Genomic DNA, 25,714 nt, shown 5'->3' with positions numbered 1-25,714 from the left:
ATTTATGTTCCATTTTCTCATCCTCTCACATACACTTAATTTAGGCTATTATTAAATATTTTCTACATATGAATTGCTGATAAATGAATAGGCTCCATAACATTTGCTTAATTAAATTAATCTAGGGACAAATAAATTTTAACTTCATAGTTCTATTGCCTTCAGATTTCATAAAGTGCCTTTTCATAAAATTCTCAGTTTTTCCCCACTATATTTCTTCAGTCTTTACGAGTGTATACTTTGTGTGTGTGTGTGTGTGTTGTTTTGTTTTGCTTAATACCTTCACCTTTTTCACCCAGCCCCTCAACCCCCCTCCCATCTGATAGCTGTAAGTCTGTTCTCTGTGGGTCTGGAGCTTGCTTTCTCAAAAGGAACTAGTATGTTTGATTGGTATCAGAACCAGTGGAATAATAAGAGAAGTACGATAAACCTCAAATAGCCTCCTACAAGTAGAAATGAAGAATTCACTTGCTGGAGATCATCTTTCCATAGGTACATCTGGTGGGAAGTAGAATTTCTCATGTACTTCCTTGAAAGATTACCAACATAATCCTACGGTGAAGCAGTTTTTAGATTACAGTTTATTTTCAAAAGGTAATTTCACTCCCCCAACTGTTTTACAATCTGTTACATCCTGAAGTTTATGAAGAATTGGGTCTGTTTAGGAAATATAACTCCTATCTTATTAAGAAGAGGAATGGAGGAAAAAGACATTTTTTGAAAACCTACAAGTGTAAGGCTTAAGTGAAAGTATGTTAATGTCATTGAACTCTTACAACAAACCTTTGAGTAATTTGCAGTTCCATTTTATAATAAATGGGCTCAGAGTGGTTCAGTTAACATGCTCAAGGTTACCCAGACTGGAGTTATGATTTGAATCTGTCTCCTGTCCTAAATGTAGGACTATATATTACCTCATTTCAAACAACAAATTTTATTCATATTGTACTAGATTAAAGACATTGAAATGGGATTAAAACTATACCAGGTCTTCAGGAACCATTCCCAAAGAATCGGCTCTAAATCAAAAAATTGGGACTATTATACAATCAGCCACTTCTTTTCAGAGTAAATGTGTGTTGCTGGAGGAAAATTTACAAGTTAATAGGATTTTACCTCCTGTTTCTTTAGCCTTTTATAGATAGATCATGGCTCTAATAATTTGGGATCATCTTCCTCATAAAGTTAAACTACTTTTGAAACTGATCTTGCTGTTTCTTTTTCCAGTAAGATTTATTTTCCCAACCTTTCTGCTGTACCGTGCCAGCCCCTGAAGTTATTCTATAATAGCTAACATTTTTATTGACTGCTTGTAATGTGTCAGGTATTGTTCTGACTCCTTGCTGTCATTTATTTTTGATAACTGAAAATCTAAACTGCTTTCTGACTTCACTGCTCCTGCTCCTTGATCTTTGTCCTGTTCTAACTTGCCAGAAAAATATTTATGCCTTTTTCTACTGAAGGGCATTTAGTAACTGCGATTTTCATTAGATCAAAGTTGGACTTCTTGGCCTATTGTGCCCTCTCACAAATTAAACTTGTAAAGGGATCTGATCTACTCTTTTATGAATCGAACCCATTCCTCTTCCATGTGTTTATTCATACCCTGTGCTGTAACCGTTCACCTCGTTAGGCTCCTGGGCTATGATCCAAATTTGTGGTAGCTCTAGCAAGCTTCTCTGCTTTCTGAACACCTGTTGCCATCACTCCATTTTGTATTTTGGTCTTTATATTCTATTCAGTTCTTTGCTGTACCCTGTCTTGTTTTCCCTTTGTGTATCTTACTACTACAGTAAACCAAGATCTGGCATACTGTCATATGATTCTTTTCTTCCACAGCACCTAGCACAGTACTAAGCACATCATAATGCTAAATAAATTTTCTGTGTAGAATATGCTCACCAATTATAAAGTTAGTTCAAACTTTTCCTTTTTTTAAGAGGGACAAAGATGCACAAAGACAATTACAGGTACTCCCTGCATTATAAATGAGATAGAGTGTAGGTTGAAAATATTTAAGTATTTATATGCACGGAAAAGTAAAAATAAATACTATATTAAGACAAACACCTGCCCAAGTTGGATTTAATGGGTAGATGTACCTGTTCTGACTTACATACAAACTCAAGAACAAACCTATAGAACCTATCTTGTTTGTAATCCGGGGACTGCCTGTACTATAATATTTTTTTTATTTCCTAAAGGTTGAGACCTAGAATAGCAACAGACTTGGAAAGGAAGTTAAGCACATACACACACAAAACCAGTGATTAAATTAGAAAGATCAGCAGTTACTTGTGTGATTAGATTACTGTTCAGTATAAAGGGAGGGGAGGGAAGGGCAATACTTGTGCAGGACATACGCCACTCTGGAGGATATAGCTTAAGCTTAGCAGAGGAACCTTGAACTCATACCTCAAAGTATATGTCCTGTGAATAAAGATCATAACAATGCCAGTAAATCATATTAAGTGCCTGTGATATCTCATTGGTTTACAAATAATAGGAATAATGATAAAATTTTTAAAAGGACCCATAGGTAAACATGGGAAAAAATATAATGGAAGAAATAAAAGCTGGGACGTAATCACTATCATCTACAGTATAAGTTCCATGGTAAGGGGTTCTTTGGCCTTCCATTGATATGTTCTCCTGACATTCGGGTCCTTGTCTTACCCTACAGCAGTTATTAGTTACTTTAAGCTTATTGATCTCATCTGATCTTTGTACCATATCTACCTTCTGTGCTCTTTGCTTGATTATTTTAAGAATATTTTCACCTTTGTCTCTGCTCAGCTTAATCTTTAGTCTATATATTACATATATATTATATATTTACAGTCAATTGATTGTTGACAGGAATGCCAAGAATTCATTATTGAAAGGACGGTCTTGTTTATATATGGTTGTGTGTAAACTGGATATTCACATGCAAATGAATGAATTTTGACTTCTACATCACACCATATAGAAAATTAACACAAAATGCAGCAAAGACCTAGAAGAAAACATGGCTGCAATCTTTATGTCCTTGGAGTAGGCAGTGATTTCTTAGGTGTGGCACCAAAAGCACAAGCGACTAAAGAAAAAACAGATAAATGTGCTTGTCAAAATTTTTTTTTGTGTTTCAGTGAACATTTTCAAGAAAGCAAGCACAATCTACAATGTGGTAGAAAATATTTGAAGATCACATCTCTGATAAGGGACTTGTTTCTAGAATACAAAAAGAACACAGCAATATAAGGACAACCCATTTTAAAAATAGGCAAAGGATTTGAATAGATATTCTCCAGAGAAGATATATAAGTGGGCAGTAAGCACATAAAAATATACTCAATGTCATTAGTATTAAGGGAAATGCAAATTAAAACTACAGTGAGATACTACCTCACAGCCATTAGGATGGGCATAATAAAAAAAAAAACATGGACAATAAGTAGCATCAGTGAGGATGTGGTGAAATGTTGAACACGCTGCTGGTGGGAATGTGAAATGGATAGCTACTTTGGAAAACAGGCTGACATTTCTCAAACTATTAAAAATAGAGTTAGCATATGACCCAAGATATTTTCTCCTAGTTATATATTCAAAAGCACTGAGATCTCTTTATACAGAAACTTGTGCATGGTTGTTCATAGTAAAATTATTCATAATAGCAAAAAAGTAGAAACAATCCAAATGTTCATTAAATGATGGTTGAATACATAAAATTGTGATGCATCCACATTATATGTGCAATGCTATTCAGCAGTGAAAAGAAATGCAATGCTGATAGATGTTACAATGTTGATGAACCTTGAAAACAATAAAATGGAAGAGGCCATGAAAGACTATGTGCTGCGATGTCCAAAATAGGCATTTCTATTTAGACAGAAAGTGGATTTGTGGTTGCCTAAGTTTAGGAGCATTGGGGGGTTACAGAATTTCTTTTGAGTGTGATAAAATGTTCTAAAGTAGGTTGTCATCTATCTGTATCCCAACTATATGAAAATACTGAGAGACTATTGAATTATATCTTTAAATAGGTGAATAGTACTGCATGTAAATTATATCCCAATAAAGCTGTTAAAGTGGTGAGATGACTTAGTAATAGTCTAAAAAAATTTTGGATTCAGAAGATGGTAGTGGATCTGGAAGAGAAGTATATGATTTCAGATATTTTGGGGATGTAACTGATCAGGAGAATATAGCATGAGAACATACATATCTTTACTTTTAATACCTGGATGATTAGGAGAACACATGTTTTTTTGAGAGAAATACCTGAAATTCAAACGAAGTTCATAATGAGTTTGAAGTGCATATAAAACAGTATAATGAGCATTTTCCATTCTTTTCTGCTGCCCAGCCCATGCTCCTTGTTTTGGCAAGTCTTCCATCCGATGAGTTGGGAGTCTGTCTGAGGTATTTTGGTTACAGCTAAGACGTAGGTTCTGTACATGACCCAGATTTTGTCAGTCATACTTCAAGGTGGGGGCCGGCAATTGGAAAAGGAAGGCTGAATAAAATCCATGCTAATGTGGGCAGTTGCAGTGAACAGCAGCAGCAGCCAGATGTAGGTTTCAGAGCCTCAGCCTGGTGCTAGCAGTAGATTACCAAATGTACAAATGCAAATGGTGGTACAACCTCAGGGACCTATTCCAGGTGGGAACAAAAGTGGTAGTTTATGGGTCCAATTCTGCATTGTAGAACCTAGGACCTAGCCTGAGGAATTTGAACTTTTAAAGTATTGGAGAATGAGAAGTGTTCCTAGATGAGAAAGGAAGAGATGTTTTATTTAACTCTACAGAGTAGTTGTCACTTGATAGTTTAGAACAAGGTTTGTAGCCTTGTTCTGAATTTGAATGAATGAGCTTAATAGTCAACTACAGAACTCCTGAGTTGAGTGTTAATTGCTTATGTAAATATACATGGGTTGTAAAATTTGGTATATAGTATCATGGTGGGAAATACTATCAAAGAACAGCTCTCTTTATTACAGTACAGAGTCCACAGGAATTAAAGTGGGAAAAGGAAACTCAGTCCAGTTCTATTTACTCTGCATGTAGCAAGAACCATGGCACCGTTTTCTGAAACTTTTTTTTTTCATTATTTTTTTCTGTATTTCTCTGAAGTGAGAAGCGGGGGAGGCAGAGAGACAGACTCCCGCATGTGCCCAACCGGGATCCATCCAGCATGCCCAACCGGAGCCATTCTAGCGCCTAAGGTGGAGGCCATGGAGCCATCCTCAGCGCCCAGGCCAACTCTGCTCCAATGGAGCCTTAGCTGCAGGAGGGGAAGAGAGAGATAGAGAGGAAGGAGAGGGGAAGGGTGGAGAAGCAGATGGGCACTTCTTCTCTGTGCTCTGGCTCAGAATTGAACCTGGAACTTCCACAGGCTGGGCCGATACTTTACCGCTGAGCCAACCAGCCAGGAACCATTTTCTGAAATTTTTATTAACAATCTTAACCTATAATCATATTCTCAACATAGAATTTAATTTATTGCTTCTCTGCTTTGTATGATTTATTAATGAATTTGGGTCATTATCAACAACCTTTATTAGTATTTGATTACCACACCTTTATTTACTTATGTCCACTTCTCTAGGTTGATAATAAAAATGGTGATAAGGTTAATTCTTACACTTTTTTCCCACTGAATACTTAAAAGTGGCTGAAATGAACATATTCATGATAAAGATAAAAGATTAAGAAAGAGAGATTATGACATTAACATTTAGAATTTCTGTTACTTTGAAATGTATAGATTTGGAATTATTACCATTCATTGGCCAAGAGCAGATCAAGACAGTTTATTATAGTATTGACTCTGCTGTTACTGTAGCAGAAGAGAGGGAGAAACTATGTATTAATGATGGCCTTTTTATTCAGCTTCATTGACTTCTTCTACCTTTATTTTTGTACCACTCCCTTATTGAACCTTATAGAAAGTTTTGTGATTACTTAGTGCAAAACTGCAACACTTATTATTTTTTAAGATATTTTTGACTATCCTAATTATTTGTATTTCCATGCAGATATTGAAACCAGAATGCTAGTTCATTAAAAAGCCTACAAGTTCAATTAAATTAACATTTTTTAAAAAAGAGAAACAGACAGGGACAGACAAAAAAGAGAGAGATAAGAAGCATCAAATCATAGTTGGGCACCTTCATTGTTCATTGATTGCTTTCTCATAAGTGCCTTGACCAGGGATCTCCAGCCAAACCAGTGACCCCTTGCTTAAGCCAGCCACCTTCTGGGCTCAAGCCAGAGACCATGGGGTCATGTCTATGATCCCGCACTCAAGCTGGTATGCCTGAGCTCAAGCCTGCAACCTCAGGGCTTCGAATCTGAGTCCTCAGCCTCCCAGGTCTGCATTCTATCCACTGTTCCACCACCTACACAGGCAAATTAATATCCTAAAAATATGTATCTTGACCTTTCCTTCACTTCTCTCAGCATTCTTTTTAAGTCTATAATTTATATTTGAATATTATTGTGCCTACTTACATTAAATTTAAGAAACTTTATATATGTTTTTTCTCTTTTTGCTTTTGTGCTATTATCATTTATTTTGTTTCTATATACAGGGTAAGACAAAAGCAGGTCTACAGTTATTTGAATGGGAAAAAAATACAATGATTAATGATCAGTAATGCAAAAATAAACTGTTTCATGTGCTAACAACAGTAAACCTGCTTCTGCTTCCCCTGTATACTATTCTTACACTAAAAATTCAATCATAAATGTAGGGGTATAATAATAGATAATGACTAAATCAAAAAGTTGTCTTTTATACCAACTTTGTGTCATCATTTTACTTTTTAGAATAAAGACTGTTATGTATTGTACATAACATAGATAAAAGACTTAGATGTAACCTCTAATAGTTACTTCCAACAGAACTTGTAAATGGAAAAAAGGTGATCTTTTACTTCATTTTGGGGGAGTTAGAAAATTTTCATTCATATACAGATGTTGAAATTGTGTATAATAAAATTGACCATTCGCTTGTCACTTAGATTCAGAATTTGCTTGTTTTTCTCAATATAGTATTGCATTAGTCAGGGGTGTCCAAAGAAATAGAACTAATAGGATTTAACAGGATATACACAAATATATCTGAAGGCAGAAAAAGAACTTTGTCTGGGCTAAGCAGTCAAGCAGAAGAAACTCCCTTCTACTTGAGGGAAGGTCAGCCCCTTTGTTTTATTCAAACCTTCAGTGACTTGGATGAGAGCCACCTACATTAATCACAGACATACATGCATACAGTGGAATTTCATTCAGCCTTGAAAAGGAAGGAAATTCTGACACATGCCACACATGGATCAATCTTTGGGACATCATGCGAAGTAAAATAAGATAGTCATGAAATGACAAATACTGTATGATTACACTTGTATGAGTATCTCTTATACTCAATTCATAGAGACAGTGTAGAACGATGGTTATCGGGGCCAGGGGGGAAGGGGGAAAGTCATTAGTTCAATGGGTATAGAGGTTCAGTTTTGCACGATGCAAAAGTTCTGGAGATGGATGGTGATGGTGGTTGTACAACAGTGTAAATGCACTTAACACTACTGAATTGAACACTTAGAGGTTGTTAAGAAGGTAAGTTTTATACTATGTCTTTTTTTACCACAATTTTTAAAAAATCTAGGACCAGAGAAAGTACTGAAGGCAGAGGACGGTCCTGGGAATCCAAATGCCCTTTTTCTGCCCTTATTAGAGTAGAAGAGAATTTAAAGGTGAGTTAATATCTTTTTGTAGATGAATTAGAAGCAACCTGAGGGCAAAGTGACCAAAAGTAGTCACAGAGCTGTCACTAGAACCCAGTTGTTCTGAGTGCTAGCCAGACTTTGTTCCACAGCCTCTGCTGCCTCAGAAGCCTGGGATAAGATGATAAGTACATCTTCTTTGCACCATGGAGGCATACTCAGCACTTGGGGCCAGCTCACTCTGATCGAGCCATGGCTGCAGGAGGAAAAGAAGAGAGAGAGAAGTGAGAAGGCGAGGGGTGGAGAAGCAGATGGGCACTTCTTCTATGTGCCCTTAATGGGAATCGAACCCAGGACTTCCACACACTGGACCAGTGCTCTACCACTGAGCCAACTGGCCAGGGCTGAAATGGTAAATATTTTAATAGTTTCTAGCAGAGTTTTGAAGTTTTACTTCCACTTGAGCCTGCAGACCAGTAATTCAGAGCTCAAAAGTGACCATCCTTCAATTCATCTCTTGAACTGTTTAATTGAAAAATTATGCAAATCTTTACTTCCTAAAAAAAATTTCTACAACTGAATCATTTATTTTTAAAGTTTAAGTTGTCTCTGCTATCTCTGTTTTGTGTATGTGTGCAAGGATTTCTACATTCTCCTCTTTCTGTGACTGCTTACCTCTCCTAATATCTCATTAGTTTTTTTTTTACCCACTGAGCTGGTACATTCTTGTTTAACTGGTGGGAAATCAAGTTGACCCTAACCCCCAAAACTCTCTTTGTACCTGCAGGGAAACTTGCAGTCTACTGCTGAGGCATTCAGGAAGCCTTTCGTTTGCTCTCCTCCCTTTCTATTCTCCCAGTCTGGAGAAGAGAAGGAGGAACTCTACCCATCTTGTTCCTTTCTGCTCTCTCAGGAGTCAAGAAACATGGCAACATCATATGAGGCCCATGGTAACTACCCCTGGAGCCCTGATCTCTGCTCGATTTCTGCCTATTTATTCATTCTGAGATTCGTGAGACTCCAGTCTCAGGTACAATACTGTAAATTCTTACTTGGGGAGGGGAGAACTTCACATCATTTTTTTTTTATCTGTCTAGAGCCAATTAGAACCCAAAGTCTCACTAATCTCTAGCCTCTAAGCTCTCAGCTCCTTGCAGTTTGGCACAGGAAAGACAGATAACTATTGCCTTGCAGTATAATTTGATATACTTCCTCCAACTGTGCTTTTCCCTCTCAGGATTGCTGTGGCTATTCAGGATCTTTTGAGGTTCTGTATAAATTTTTGGAATATTTATTCTAGTTCTGTGAAGTATGCCATTGGTATCTTGATAGGAATTGTGTTGAATCTATAGAACGCTTTGGGTAGTATGGACAGTTTAATGTTGTTAATTTTTTCTGTCCGTGAACATAGTATATGCTTCCACTTATTTGTATCTTCTTCAGTTTCTTTCTTCAGTGTCCTATAAATTTCCGAGCACAGGTTATTTATATCCTTGGTTAAATTTATTTCTAGGTATTTTATTCTTTTTGAAGCAATTGTGAATGGAATTATTTTCTTAGTTTCCTTTTCTGATAGTTCATTATTGGTATGTAAAAATGCAACTGACTTCTAGATATTTATTTTGTGTGCTGCCACTTCACTGAATTTATTATCAGTTCCAGTAGTTTTCAGTAGACTTTTTTTTTTCTTTTTGTATTTTTCTGAAGCTGGAAACGGGGAGGCAGTCAGACAGACTCCTGCATGTGCCTGACCGAGATCCACCCTGCACGCCCACCAGGGGGCAATGCTCTGCCCCTCCGGGGCATCACTCTGCTGCGACCAGAGCCATTCTAGCGCCTGGGGCAGAGGCCATGGAACCATCCCCAGAGCCCGGGCCATCTTTTGCTCCAATGGAGCCTGGGCTGCAGGAGGGAAAGAGACAGAGAGGAAGGAGAGGGGGAGGGGTGGAGAAGCAGATAGGTGCCTCTCCTGTGTGCCCTGGCCGGGAATCGAACCCGGGACTTCCACACGCCAGGCTGACGCTCTACCGCTGAGCCAACCGGCCAGGGCCTTCAGTAGACTCTTTAGGGTTCTTTATTTGCAGTATTACATCATTGGCAAATAACAGTTTTACTTTTTTCTTTCTGGTTTGGATGCCTTTTATTTTTCCTTGTTGTCAGATTGCTGTGGCTAGAACTCCAGTACTATGTTGAATAAGAATAGTGAAAATGGACATTCCTGTCTGATCGGTTGAACAGAATAGAGAGCCCAGAAACAAACCCATACATTTATAGTCAATATTTGACAAATTATGCAAAAAACACAATGGGGTAAGACAGTAATAAATGATGTTGGAAAAATTGGATAGATACATGCAAAAAACATGAAATTAGACTCACCTTCTTACAACATACACAAGAACAAACTTAAAAAGGATTAAGGACTTAAATATTAGACCCAAACCATAACAACCCTAGAAGAAAACAGGCAGTAAAATCTTGAATGTTTCTTGTAACAGTATTTTTTCCGATATATCTCCTCGGGCAAAGGAAACAAAAAGAAAGATAAATGGGATTACGTACATCAAACTAAAAAGTTTTTGCACAGCACCTGACCATACAGTGGCGCAGTGGATGGAGCATCAGACTAGGACACAGAGGACTCAGGTTCAGGACCCTGAGGTCACTGACTTGAGTGTGAGCTCACCAGCTTGAGCGTGGGGTTGCTGGCTTGAGCATGGGATCATAGACATGACCCCATGGTCACTGGCTTGAGCCCAAAGGTCACTGGCTTGAAGCCCAAGGTCGCTGGCTTGAGCAGGGTGTCACTTGCTCTACCGTAGGCCCCCGCCCCCTGGGCAAGGCACATACGAGAAAGCAATCAATGAACAACTAAGGTGCTGCAACAAAGAATTAATGCTTCTCATCTCTCTCCCTTCCTGTCTGTCTCTCTCTGTCTCTCTCTTTGTGTCTTTCTTTCTCTGTCTCTGTCACAAAAAAAGTTTTTGAACAGCAAAGTAAACAATCAACAAAATAAAAAGCCCACTGAATGGGAGATCATATTTTCCAATGATACTTCTGACAAGGGATTAATGTCCAGAATTTATAAAGAACTTATAAAACTCAATACCAAAACAAACAAACAAACAGACAAAAACAAATTAAAAAATGACAAAGGACCTGAAAAGACACTTCTCCAAAGAGGACATAAGATGGCCAATAGGCATAGGAAAAGAGGAACAACATCACTAGCAATCAGAGAAGTGCAAATTAAAACCACAATGAGGCCCTGGCTGGTTGGCTCAGTGGTAGAGCGTCGGCCTGGCGTGCAGAAGTCCCGGGTTCGATTCCCGGCCAGGGCACACAGGAAAGGCGCCCATCTGCTTTTCCACCCCTCCCCCTCTCCTTCCTCTCTGTCTCTCTCTTCCCCTCCTGCAGCCGAGGCTCCATTGGAGCAAAGATGGCCCGGGTGCTGGGGATGGCTCCTTGGCCTCTGCCCCAGGCGCTAGAGTGGCTCTGGTCGCAGCAGAGTGATGCCCCGGAGGGGCAGAGCATCGCCCCCTGGTGGGCAGAGTGTCGCCCCCTGGTGGGTGTGCCGGGTGGATCCCGGTCAGGCGCATGCGGGAGTCTGTCTGACCGTCCTTCCCCGTTTCCAGCTTCAGAAAAATACAAAAAAAAAAAAAACCCCCCACAATGAGTATCACCTCACACTTGTCAAAATGGCTATCATCAATAAATCAACAAACAATATGTGTTGTCAAGGATGTAGAGAAAAGGGAACCTTTGTGCATTGTTGGTGGTAATGCGCATTGGTTCAACTAATGTGTAAAGCAGTATGGAGTTGCCTCAAAAAATAATGGAACTGCCTTATGACCCAACACTTCCACTTCTGAGAATGTATCCAAAGAAACCCAAAACATTAAAAGTAAATATACACACCTATCTTCATTGCAGCATTACTTACAGTAGCCAGTATTTGGAAGCAGACAGTTGTCCTTCTGTAGATGAGCAGATAAAAAAGCAGTTCTTACATTTACACAATGGAATACTGATTGATCGTAAAATAAATAAATAGATAGATAGATAGAAAGGAAATCTTACCTTTTGCAACAGCATGGGTGGACCTAGAGAGCATTATGCTAAGTGAAATAAGCCAGTCAGAGAAAGACATGTACCACATGATGAATCTAATGAACAAAATAAACTAAGAAATGGACGAACAAAAAACAGATTCATCGATAGAGAAAAGACTGACAGCAGTTAGAGGGAAGGAGGTTTGTGGGACTGGTTGAAAGAGGTGAAGGGATTAAGGCAACAAAAAAAGAGCCTCAGAGATGCAGACAACCAACGCTATGGCGATTACCAGAGGGAAGTGGGACTGGGGGTTGGGGGAGTAGAAGAGGGGAACTGGTGAATAAATGGTGAAGGAAGGAGACACACGGGGTGGTGAACACACAATACAGTATACAGACGATCTATTATAGAATTGTACACATAAAACATAATTTTATTAACAAATGTCACACCAATAAAGTCAATAAAAAGAAGAAAAGCAATTATAGAAAATTAAAATGGTAACATAGTTTTATACATGGAAATTGTTATGAAATACATAAATGTTACAATAAATATGGGTTTTACTTAGAAAGAAAAAAGTAGATAAAATGTTGATAGGAAGGAGAAGAACAATGTATTTGCATTTCATTTTTCCCTTAGTTTTTCTTTTGTTTGACATGACTCTCTCCTTTGAAAGAGGGCACTGAATTTATTGAGTCCACACAGAAAAGGCAGATCCATTAAATACATCTCCACACAATAACACTTGCAAAGATTTTTTTTAAAGTTTCCTAACACTACTAAATTACTGAAGTTATCATAAAATAATTTTACATAACTGAGAATAAGACTGTTCTTAATGAATTCGTTTTTCTAGCAATGGATGCTGACCATTTCATTTTACATTGTAGTTTTTAAAATGTGAACATTTGGGAAAATCCTGAAAGAACATTCAAATTTGTTGTGTGCTACAAAGTTCTTTAGTGGGAGGAATATATACTGTCAATCTAGCAGAATCAGGATGTCATTGGATGTATTAACATCTGATCTTATCTCAAATTTGCTTAAAGAATGAGGAAAAAGTATTGCTCAATAGAAGCTTCCCATTAAGGAAAGATGAAGAGTTGATTAAGTCAGCAGCACCATAGTGGCATTAAAGACCCAGGTTTCATCTCTGATCTTGCTCTCTCACTCCCAGACTGGCAGGTGGAGGACAGCCAGCAGAGCTCTAGGTTGCTATAGGTACGTATGTGGCAGAACAAGAAGAGTGTCTTTCTTTGTTTCTCTTTAAAGATGACGAACTCATTTTTATGAGCCCCCCTTTTACACTAGAGTTTTATATTTTAAAGCCTCTGTAAAAAAAAAAAAAAGCATCCATTGCTAGAAAAACGAATTCATTCAGAAGAGTCTTACTTTTGGTTCTACTATCAAGTTATTTTTTGATAACTTCAGTTATTTAGTAGTGTTAGTATACTTAAAACAACAGCATGAAAAGCGCCTGTTTTGTGGAGATGTATTTAATGGATCAGTCACCTCTTTCTTAAGGGGAAAATAACAATATCTGTTTGTTAAAACCTCTCATTCATTTATTCTCAGCTATAAGTGGCCATGTGAATAGAGCCACCAGGATTGCTTTGCAATGAATAGTATTAAAGCATGCAAAAGATGGATATTGAAATAAAATTAGTTTCTAGATTTGGGGCAGAAAATAATCTGTTAAGATTATGACCCAAAATTAAGTGTGCAGATGTCTGACTTCAGCGTCCACACTCTTAATCCCCATCATTTTACTACTCAAATTCATTAAACAAAATTTCAAGTAAATTGTTAAAAATGTTTGAGAGCTTTGCCTTATGAATTGTACTTGTTAGAGAGAATTTTATAAGTAATATTTCCTGCCTGGGTTGAATTACTTTTATCATTTCTCCCAACATTTTTGAGGTGGTTGAATCTGACTAGGTATTTGAGTGTTCATTTTTGTCAAACTGTATTCTGTATGTCTGTGTATGTGAATTAGGAAAAATTGATTCATGTATATGAAACAGGTAGATGATCACATTGACTGATCCATATCCATCTTAATACTAATGAAAATACTATGTAATTATAAAGGGAAAGAATGACACACTAAATTGCACTCTAATTGAAAATGGTATTGAATACACAGAAATTTCTTAAAAACACAAACACTAGCATTCAGAAGCATTAAATTAGAAAGCAGTTATACAACAAATTGAGGAAATATTTGCAAATGAAAGTTGTTCTCACCAAAGTGCATGTTTCCCCTAACAGTGACAAAAATTTAGCTCCAGTAAATGCATACATAATTCTCCTTTTAATGTATCTATTAAGAAAGAGAAATCAGCCTTGCCAGTCACTGATACTTTGTTATAAGAAATGACCAGAGTCGTCTAATTTCAAGAACATTCTTATTTTGCAGTTAAGTTATACAGGGTGGCCTGCATTAAGCCTTCCAAATCAAGTTTCACTATAATTATAATAACCACTGATTGCATATCTATTTCTGCCAGAAAACAGCATGATTATTTTTCTGAAATGTTATAATTATTTGTATCAAGCTTTTCCATTTCTGAGTACTTTACAAGCCATTTTACCCAGATCTGTTTTTCGGTACATCTGCATATCTAGAAAAGCTTTGTCTCTGTGCTTGAGTGATCCAAATCTTATCCTCAAAGAAAGGGGTATAGGAGAGATTTCCCAAAACCTCTAATCCTTCATGGTACTATTGAACCAGAAGTGTATTATTAAACTTGTTGAATATGGGTGAGATTGTCAATATAAGAAGCAAGTGTTCAGAGTGGATATTTGTTTTATGCTGTGGGTTAGTCCCTTGGATAACTTAAATTCTTTTCAAATGTACCTTCACATGTTCCTACCTGCCCACTGCCGAGTGGGTGAAAAAAGGAACATCATATCTCAATTTGTTTATTAAATTTTGTATAGGTATGGCCCTGGCTGGTTGACTCAGCGGTAGAGCGTTGGCCTGGCGTGCAGGAGTCCCGGGTTTGATGCCCGGCCAGAGCACACAGGAGAAGCGCCCATCTGCTTCTCCACCCCTCCCCCTCTCCTTCCTCTCTGTCTCTCTCTTCCCCTCCCGCAGCCAAGGCTCCATTGGAGCAAAGTTGGCCCGGGCACTGAGGATGGCTCTGTAGCCTCTGCCTCAGATGCTAGAATGGCTGTGGTTGCAACAGAGCAATGCCCCAGATGGGCAGAGCATCATCCCCTGGTGGGCGTGCCGGGTGGATCCTGGTCGGGCACATGCGGGAGTCTGTCTGACTGCCTCCCTGTTTCCAACTTCAGAAAAATACAAAAAAAAAAAAATTGGTATAGGTATGTTATCAGAGAATGTTTACATTCCAGTTAAGAAAAAGAAGTGCGTTAAAAGTAGCAAGATATTGACAGAGAACTCTGTGGCTCAGGTATGGTAGCTTTTCCTCCCTGAATAATCTTGGGGTTTGGTGTATTATTCAATGAATATAAACATACTATTTATATTTGCTTAACAGAATTTCAGTTGAATTACTGTCAAACCATTTCCTCTACAGGAAACAGATCCTTAATTTATCTCCCCTTTGTTCCTCTAATAAGAAATTCAAGAACAAATGAATGCCACTTAGTTTTCTAGTTGTCTTCAGAGAAATTTGATGGTGTGATCATTGGACATGCAAATGGCAATGACTGTTTGTCCAATGTCTGAATCAGGGGAAGGCCTTCATGCTGCCTTTGGTGGAGTAAATGCGAGTTCTCTCTATGTTCAGATTTGCCCACTGCTTAATCCAAGATGGGGTAGCTGGGTTTTTTTGTTTGTTTGTTTGTTTTTGCAATGGAGAGAGGGTCAGACAGGGAAAAACAGGAAGGGAGTGAGATGAGAAGCATCAACTCATAGTTGTGGCAATTGTTTTCTTATATGTGCCTAGACCAGGGGGCTGTAGCCAAGTAAGTGACACCTTGCTCAAGCCAGTGACCTTGGGCTCAAGCCAGTGACCCTGAGCTCAAGCCAGATGAGCCCACAGTCAAGCCGGTGACCTCGGTCGGGGTTTCAAACCTAAGTCCTCAGCCTTCCAGGCCAATACTCTATCCACTGTACCACCACCTGGTCAGCTGGGTTACATGTTTTAAAATGGCCTGCACATGGCTGGTCAGTGGCCCTCTCTTGAGATGATCAGCAATGAAGTTCTCTGCCCGACAGAGCATTGAGGGGATTCTCTACAGCAATGAATTATTCTCTCTCTCTTTGGAACTTTTACAACTGAGAGGGGCCAGTGAGAAATGGAAGAATGCTGACTCCCAGAAGAAGCAGTGGCTGTGGTATCCTGAGTGAAAGAAGTAACTGATTTCTAGCACTGCCTTGAATTATTTTATTCCTCCATTATTAGGTAATGATGCATACATATAACCTGAGTGAGTTTTAGTTACCTTCAGTCAAAAGGGTTTAATAGTATATCCAGATGAATGCTTTTTATTAAATTGAAACTTGATTTAGTATTGTTCCTGATTGACGTGAAAAAAGGACTGTGACAAAAGACTTGTGTTACGTGAAGCCTGATGCAAAGAAGTTTGGCACTCTTGCTCACCGGAGACTCCCACTTGAGAGGCTAGAGAACAGCTTATTTGGAGTTTTTAAGGTTTTTTTTTGGAAGTAATTTAAAAAGGTCTTGGAACTTGTGGACGCAAAGAAAAAAATGAACAGTCCTAGTGGTAAAAATGAGTGACTGGTGTCTCACTTAGTGAGACAATGAGGAAACAGGAACTCATGGGAGGGTAACTCAGTGATACCTGGTAAACGTGAAAAGGTGCCTGCTCTTCAGCAGGTGCTTGCTTGGGAAACTCTTGCAGATGTCACAAGGAGACATGCACAAAGATGTCCATTATGGGGCTTTAAAATGGAAAATATTTCATGTCATGAGTGAATGAAACATCTCATGTAATGTAATGCATGATTGCAATGAATAAAAATGAGTGAAAAATGGAAGTATCCTTTTTTTTTCTTTTTTGTGTGACAAATACAGAAAGAGTCAGAGAGGGACAGATAGGGACAGACAGACAGGAAAAAGAGAGATGAGAAGCATCAATTCCTTGCTGCGGCACCTTAGCTGTTCACTGACTGCTTTCTCATAAGTGCCTTGACCAGAGGGCTACAGCAGACTGAGTGACCCCTTGCTCGAGCCAGTGACCTTGGGCTCAAGCTGGTGAGCCTTGTTCAAACCAGATGAGCCTGTACTCAAGCTTGTGACCTCGGGGTCTCGAATCTCGGTCCTCCGCATCCCAGTCTGACACTCTATCCACTGCACCACTGCCTGGTCAGGCAAAATGGAAGTATCTTAAATGTTTGTTCTACATTTCTGTAAGCCTCACTACAAATCTCAGGGACCATGATTATCCCATTGAACAGATGAGGAAACTGAAAGAATCACAGAGAGGTGACATATTTTTCCCGAGGAGAGTAAGGGGTGGAGCCAGGATTTGCATCCTGGGTCTGGAGCCCTTACCTTTACTTAAATGTCTTTCTGACGATGACATAGAAACAAGAGGTGAGATGGAGCAAGGGATCTGCGCCTTACTAAGCCTTGGCAAGTGCTCAGAACTCTGTTACTGAAGTGTGAGCTCCTGGCAGGAGATGTGGCGGCCAGGGGCTAAGCAGCTGGAAACCAGAGAATGTCTGGGAGTTGGCTATCAAGACAACTCAAGGTTGGTGTCCTTGCAACAAAGCCAAGTCCTGCAATAGAGACTTAAAACTAAAATGACCCTAGTTTGAGTCAGGTTGTTTTGCATAAGATGTTAGGTTGGCGGAGAGTCAACTTAATGTGGACTAGTACATAAGGTGCTTTAAGGAAAAAGCGATTAATAGTGTGACTGAGACATTTGAAGCTGGAAGTTAGGCCAGTTCTGAAACCAGTGTCAGATGGAGGAGTACAGTGTCAGATGAAGCTCCAGAAGTGGGAGCAGCAGAGTTAGGACTCCCCAGGATGAGTTTTCCTGTGGGTATCCGACTACCTAGTACTGTGTCCCAGATGGAAATAGATGACTGCTAAAGAACTGATCTAAGTAGGTTTGCAAAATGTAGTCACAGTTTTTATTGTATTGCTAAGATCATAATAGACTACTCCCCAGCAGACTTCCACGCCTCCTTTGAGGACACTTCATGTAATTCCTACTTGAGGGCTGTTAATAAATCACTCTCCAGCTGAGTACAGTTCAGTGCTAGGGCACTTAGCTTATCTGACCTTCACATTAATTATTTTTATTACACCAGCAGGAGCTTTAATGTTCACTTTCCCCTTTCCTGCAAAGCCACGTGGCCCTGAGCAGACCCAGTTTTCTGGTAATGCCAAAGGGGGAGCCCCATAAACACCAACATCACACAGTTCTGTCATGTGTGCTGATCCAGACCCCAAGTTCCATCAAATCAATAGATTGAAGGGAATCGTTTGTGTATAAATGTTTTAAGATGCCATTAAAATTCTTACAAAAACTGAAAGTGAAATGAGGAAGACCGATTGAGCAATCGACTAGAAGGGCAGATGCAAGGGAGACCTATTGTACGGTAGGGGCAGAGATGCAGCAATGCGAGGGGGAGAAAATTCAGGAGAATTCTCCTGAGGGCAAGAGCCAAGCTGGCCGATGTAGTCAATGTAGGACATCAACAAACACAGATAACAGGAAATGATCTGTTCCCTGTGGTCACTTCTAAAGACCCAAACTTTCAAAGTTCAAGGAATGAAATGAATGACTCCACAGAAGGGAAACAGTCACGCTTTCCTTGTCTAAAGAGAAGAGAAGAAATGAAACTGAAGGAGTGTGTCTCCATCCTCCCCCAGAAGGAAAGCCCCTCTGTCCGACTCTCCAAAGGTGGAATGCTGCTGGCCTTGACCTTGCTGCTGGCCCTGGTGTCCTGCTGCCTCACGGTGGTGTCTTTCTGCAGGGTGGCTGCCCTGCAAGTGGAGCTGAGGAGCCTGCGGGCAGAACTGCAGGAGCACCGTGCTGAGCAGCTGCCAGGCCCCCGGGCTGGAGCAGCAGCCCCTAGGGCAGCTGTGCCTGAGGCGTTAGTCACCTCGGCCCTGAAAGTAAGTTCGCAGCAGCAGAAGCCCTGGGCACGTTCTCCCTGCAGTGCTGCCTCCCCTTACCTCAGATGTCTTTGCCCTAACTTGGGCTGTTCTTCTCCTAGGGGATCCTTGCACCACCAGCTTCAGGAGAAAGCAACTCCAGTCAAAGCATCAGGAATAAGCGTGCCACTCAGGGTCCAGAAGAAACAGGTACGTTTGGGGCACAAAAGCCTTTAGGAGTCAGAGATCTCAGACTTCACAGGTGTGCAGGACAGCATTGGTTTGGGGGAGTGAGAGGTGAACATAACCTAGAAACTGAAATTTACCATCTAAACAAGCTTGAGCACTGGCAGATATATAATAGGCTGCACAGTGCGTCTGGTCCTCCAATGAGCACACTTTGTGCATGGAAGTATTTGTACTATGCATTAAGCATAGGGGAGGGAAAGGGGGCACATATTTCTCCTCAGATAGTTCACTCCTCTGTCAGAAGCACTGTCCATCACCCCAGGAAAAAAGCTCTACATGATAGCATAGACTTGGTTTTTGTCTCCCTTGGGTCATAGAAGTTCACCTAAAGACAAACATTTCCTGAGGGTGCATTTGTATGCAATGAAATCAAATGAAGCAGGTTTGTGTGTGTGCTTTATTTAATTTCTTGCTTTAAAAAGAGTTTATTTTGTACACACTGATTTTTAAAGTTTTCCTTTAATGTATGCTTTTCCAGGAGATCCACATATTTATAATCTCTGGTAACGATTCTTCAGGAGTTTCCACCTTCATGTTCCACTTGCTCCACAGAATTTTATAGATTCCTGGAACCTCAGATTTAGTGGGACCTCCTAAAATGCTTGATTTTAGTTCCTTTACTTTAAAGATAAACATTTGCAATGCATTTTCTAATATCACAATTTACCAAATCCTTGGTAATTATTCGCCTTTTATATAGAAGGACATTTTCTGAGCACCTAGAATGTGGTAGGCAGGAATGTACTAGGATAAGTATTGTCACACCTACTGTTTCCTTTGATCTCCATGGTGACAGTGAGATAAACTGAACATGTGTAATTACTTATAATATTTGTACTTCTGAAGAGAAATGTGTGAGAGACATAGAGACTAGGTGTTTTATCACACACACATACATTAGATGCTCTATTAACTTATTTTTCACTGAATGCCTTACTCATAAAAAATATTTTTGTTTCATAAAACCATATTTTTTATCTGATAATCTTTGTGCCAATTATCAGAAACGGTTGGGTTTAAATATTTTTAAACTAAAACACACTCATATTTATACTATACTTTAGTACATCAGTTATTTTCATAGTTTGCATTTTATGATTTTATGTTGTACATAACTGAAAAACTATAACATTTATACTATGCTATATTTTTGTGTTCACTTATTGTACATTAAGCATTTTCCCTATTTCTGAGTAATTCTCACACATCTATATTAGCTTATTCATCATACAATTATTTAACATAGTTATTTCTATTTGTGTATGTGTGTATGTGATGGAATATGCCAAGATTTTTTTGCAGGTCTCCTTTGCTTATGAGAAATTATGTGTTCAATATAAGTTATGTAACTGGAATGTCTGAGCTAGAAAGGATAAACATTTTTATCACCCTTGCTACCTTTTGACATTTTGCTTTCCAAATGAGTTATAAACGCAATTAAAATGTAGTGTACAAGTTCTCCACAGTCTTATAGCATCTTATCTTTTCAAATTTATTTTGGCTAGTTTAGTACTTGTAAAGCAGTATTTCAAGTTTAATTTGGTGCTTGCTTACAAATAATTAATGTTTTTTCCACATATTTTGATAGCTTCTAATCTTATCTTCTGATAATTTTTATCCATAAGTTCTTTCACATGTCTATTTTTTTATAATTTTAGTGATTTTTATATTAGATATATTGTGTATCAGAATTTTGATGTAAATATTTTCACAATATTTTGTTGCTTTTCAAAACTTGTACAGAGATTTTGCATCAGAATATTTTAATGTGATAAACTTTTCCTTTTGAGTTGCTCTCACACATCACAGCTAAAAATATATTTGTTCATAACCTCTTAAATAGTCTAATGTGGTCTCTGCTGTTTTGACATTTTTATAATTTAGTATTTTCGTTTGGTATTTAACTCATTAATCCTTCTGGCATTTACTTTAGTGGATGGTCATACAAGCTTTAACTTTTCCTTTCTATTTGTTTTTTTTCCAAACTGCTGCTAAATATCTCAACCAAATTTATTAGATGATACTATTTAACTTGTTTGGGATGGAAAGTTTACTGTATTAGTTAAGTTCCTCATATATAGTTGAGTCTATTTGGAGACTTTTCCATTGGTTTATTAATCTGCTTATTTTTATTAAATAAAATATTTTAAATAATTTTACAATGTAATGAGCTTCAAAATCTAATAAGGTCAAGGTGCCTCAATCATCTTCAACCTTCTGTGCTAATATTCCCCTGCCTCTATATAGTAGTTTTAAAAATAAACATTAACTTTACCATTGCAAAGAGGATATAGGCTCACACAACAAATTTAAGAATAGTAATAAATCAATAACTCCTCCCCAAAATATCCTTTATTGATGTGTTAAAATTCCTTTCATGTACATATTTTTACATATTTGTGTTTTCATGACAACAAAAATTATATACTGATAAAAAATTATCCCCAAATAATTTGCAATTTTTAGAAAGCTTAAAGAATAGAAAATTCTAGCCCAATGAATAAACTTTACTCAGTTTTCCATAGTCCAGATGTAATCACTGTTGTCATGTTTTGCCTCCAATTTTTATAAACCTTTAATATAGTGTACAACAGGGGTAGTTAACCTTTTGCAGTCAAATGCTCTACCACTGAGCTATACCCCCGCGCTATAGTCAACCTTTGTATACCTACAGCCCACTCTGTTAGTAGTAACATTTTCTAACCGCCCAGCAGTTCCACAGTAATGGTGATTTATAAAGTAGGGAAGTACTTTACTTTATAAAATTTATAAAGCAGAGTTACAGCAAGTTAAAGCATATAATAATAATTACTTACCAAGTACTTTATTTCAGATTTTCACTAAATTTGGCAGAATAAATCTTTATGAAACAACTTACTGTAGTTAAATCTATCTTTTTATGTTCTGCTACCGCCCACCATGAAAGCTGGAATGCCCACTAGTGGGCGGTAGGGACCAGGTTGACTACCACTGGTGTACAGGGATAAGCAAAAGTAAATTTCAGTTGTTAATATGGAAAATAATAAATAATAAATAAACAAGAATAAACTTTCACAAACTTATAACTGTAAACCTACTTTTGCCCACTCTTTAAATAATATATATGTATAGTATATATAGAATATATGTATATACTTATATAGTGTTTATCATATATAAATATTATACACAGTACCTATATATCTCTATATCTCTCAGTGTATACTCATAACATTCATAGATTCTAGATGGAAGGTTTGAAGATGAGAACCTTAGTGACAGGTAATATATGCTATTCCTTGACAATGAAATCAGCTGGAATGTTGTTATAGACACTATCATTTTGTGCATGGAAACTTATTTTGTTTGATACTACTCTAAAATTAATGTATATATACAAGGATGTAGTCTGAAACTCTATGATTTTTTTGTAATTTGGAAAGATTTTTTTCTGGAACTGAGAAAAATCTATGCAGTTTGAATCTATTTAGCTTTCTTTCTTTTTTGTTTCCATTCTAGTTGGTCTGATTTATTTTAAGGAAGACTCAAAAATCTTTGGTTGTCCTTTTTACTTTCAAAGTATTCATTTATGTTCTTATTTATTTTTATATACATTTTGGGACTGTTAATATTTTTGTTGGAATTTAAAACTGAGGAAGAAAGTTAACTTTTACACTATTTAATTAATATATATTCAAGAATATTTAATATGCCTATTAAATATTGAATTTAATTTCTGAATAAATGCATGGATTTTCTTATATCGTTCTCACTATTCTTTCAAAGCTATTTTTAAAAGAGTTTTTTGCTGTGTTTAGTCTTAGCATTTTCAGATAGCTGGTTAAATTGTTTTAAAATGTGCATAATTTTGGGTAAATAATATAGCATTTGATGTCATGTTTATTTTTAAGGCACAGCAACATACTGATAGATATATACTTAACATAATTTTGTTATTTTCAATTTTTATCTAGAAGTCTACTTTCTACGTATACTCCTCAATGACAATGTGCCATGATTTTATAACTGTATCAATAAGGTTCATAGCTACATATTGCCATATAAAATACCAGAATGTTACCTATTTTTATTTTTCTATAATCCAACACAAATTTCACTAGCCACTTCAGTTGTACAGCTTATAAGTAAATTTCAATGTATTGATTTAGAAAGCCCAACCTCCCCAGCACACTGCAAACCTAGTACTGCATAGTATTTGGTACTTATTACATGTCATTTAAGAAGGCTGCAGTCTATTTGTGTGTGCATGTGCTGTCTGTACAACTAAAAAGTACATGGTTTGGCTCTTTTTTTCTTCTTCTGTATATTCATCATGACACTTGCACACAGTAGGTAGACTATGAATATTTGTTGATGGATGTGGGCCTCATATGAAGCAAGATAGAGTGATTTCACAATGATTTGACATCATTTTGGTGGGAGGATTTTCCCATGTTTCACCTAAAGATAATTTATAATTTTTTTTGATTGATTGATTTTAGAGAGACAGAGGAAGAGGGAGAGCAAGAGAAAAGAATTCATTTGTTGTTCTACTTAGTTGTGCATTCATTGGTCACTTTCTGTATGAGCTCTTACTGGAAATTGAACCCACAACTTTGGTGTTTTGAAAGGATGTTCTAACTGACTGAATTAACTGGCCAGGGCCAACGTATAAATTTTAAACTTGACATTTAAAGCAACTAATTAATCAGAGAATGAACCTGATCACAAGGCTAGCATTCTGGAGAGAGTTTGGGAGCCTCTGGTCTCAGACCCTCTTGGTGTATCAGGTAGACACAATGTGAACTGAAAAGTCACAGAGAAGCTCCCATATTCAGCAACCTCTTTAAAATTTCATGAGTTTCTGCTATTATTTAATGTTCTTTTTATTTTAATTTAAATGTTATTTACATATGGTAATGAGAACATATCTTAAAGATATAACGGTGAATATTCGTAAACTGACAGCCGTAGATGAACGGACCACCTTCAACCACACACCCACTCGCTACCATTTCCAGTCCTCCCAAGAGTAAATGCTGCTTTTACTTAATTTTACTACTTTGGCTCCAATTTTGTTTTCCTAATTAAGTTGTGTTTCGAATGAAAGTCCTATTATGTTTCATGTGTTTCATAAGATAATTGCTGATTATAGTATAACAAACAGAAATGTGGGGAAATCCAGGATCAAAGAATTGCCAAATGGTTCACAGTAATCAAAAATTCACTTTTAAGCCCATCTTCAAATATAAAGTATATTTGGAGATAGTCCTAATTTAAAACAAAATGAAGTGATACAGCTTTAAAAATATTACCAATTCAAATTTCTTCACAAATGGAATCACGATGACCCATATTTTGAATTCTCACCTAAGTTTGCTCATTAATTATATTTATTGATTATAAACTTAGATTTATAAAAATCAATTCATTTAAAAAAAACCCTAAAGATAAGCATCTGTAGAGTTCAGCAAGAAAATAAATTCTTTTAAATGGGCTCCTACTGAACCCATTATTTTATTAGTTTATAAACAAAATTAAGTGACTTCGTATGTTCTTCCTTGTTGTTCAGTAGGGTATTTTAAAGTTATTAGAAATGATATGTTTTAAATTTTAGAAGGACAAAAATAATTTTTATAATGTCTGTTATACTTGTCTTAGTTGTAATAATAAAATAGTGGTGAAAACATAAACAATTTAAAAAATATAAAAACAAGAGTGCTTATATTTCATCTCTTAAATATTTATCTTGAGATTTTTACCAATCTGCTTTATTTTTCTCCATTTTTAAATAAACTTTTTAGTTTGGACTTATTTTGAAACAGGGCAGGATGTTGCCATATATTTCTCATCCAGTTTCTCCTAATGTGAACATCTTATATTACCATGGTGTCTTTGTCACAACTGAGAAATCAACATTGGGACTTAATTAATGATGAAGCTCACCAGTTTTTCCAAACCCTCCTCCTGGAGAGTTTCTGGGACAAAAAAAACCACCACCACCAATGTACTTTTATGTCCCAGAAATCCTCCAGGACACCACATTGTAGTTAACTTCTAAAGTCAGAGTTTTGAATATAGTGCCCATAAATTACCACCTAATATTGTAACTTAACTATTTCTCTGGGATAAATATTTTTAATTGCTAACAGAAAACATATCGATACTATTTTTAAGTCTTCTTTCTTGAAATTTGTAGTCTCTTTTGCAAGGAAAGATGGGATGTCTGAGGGTCTATAATGTTAAGTCTTTGGTTTATTGACATTTCTGTCTCAGCTGTAACTTTCAAGACTGTATAATATGTGTTGAAAACAAAATATAGACCTCAACTATCTGGTTTGTATCAAAATTAGGCTAACTGGAGCCTCTTACCCAGCAAGGGTGTGGTGTTTCTTCCTAGAACAGAAACAGCTGGCTGCTGTCATGGTGATCTTTGACCAGATTCTTCTCTGACTGTTATTTCCCCCCCTTGCTTCAATAATGAGAGACACTTCTTTTCAGTGTTGCAAGAGCAGGCTTCTGTTCAATTTCCAAAAAAGTGTTTAAAATGAAAATATTGACCTGACAGCCAAATCTTTGACCCATGTTCTTTTCAAGTTTAAAGTTTTGGGAAACAGAAGAGCCAGGAAACTAGTCAATCAATGCAGCCAAGAGTGATATTGCCTCTCTGCCACATATTCTG

At 37.4% G+C, this 25,714-nt stretch overlaps 1 protein-coding gene across 2 annotated transcripts in view; it reads left to right on the top strand.

The window, feature by feature from the left end:
• The first annotated feature begins 18,303 nt into the window (after window positions 1-18,303).
• Window positions 18,304-25,714, top strand: part of TNFSF13B (TNF superfamily member 13b) — a 43,930-nt gene continuing 36,519 nt past the window's right edge. For both annotated transcript variants that reach the window (XM_066234756.1, XM_066234755.1), the window contains exons 1-2: window positions 18,304-18,825; window positions 18,927-19,014. In XM_066234756.1, coding sequence (XP_066090853.1) covers window positions 18,484-18,825; window positions 18,927-19,014 — 430 coding nt within the window. In that variant the 5' untranslated portion in view covers window positions 18,304-18,483. The remainder of the gene's footprint in view (window positions 18,826-18,926; window positions 19,015-25,714) is intronic.

This window comes from Saccopteryx bilineata, chromosome 6 (genome assembly GCF_036850765.1).
Source record: "Saccopteryx bilineata isolate mSacBil1 chromosome 6, mSacBil1_pri_phased_curated, whole genome shotgun sequence".
In the NCBI taxonomy this organism is placed as follows: domain Eukaryota; kingdom Metazoa; phylum Chordata; class Mammalia; order Chiroptera; family Emballonuridae; genus Saccopteryx; species Saccopteryx bilineata.
Note: the sequence above shows the minus strand (reverse complement) of the source record. Positions and strands in the feature narration are given on the sequence as shown.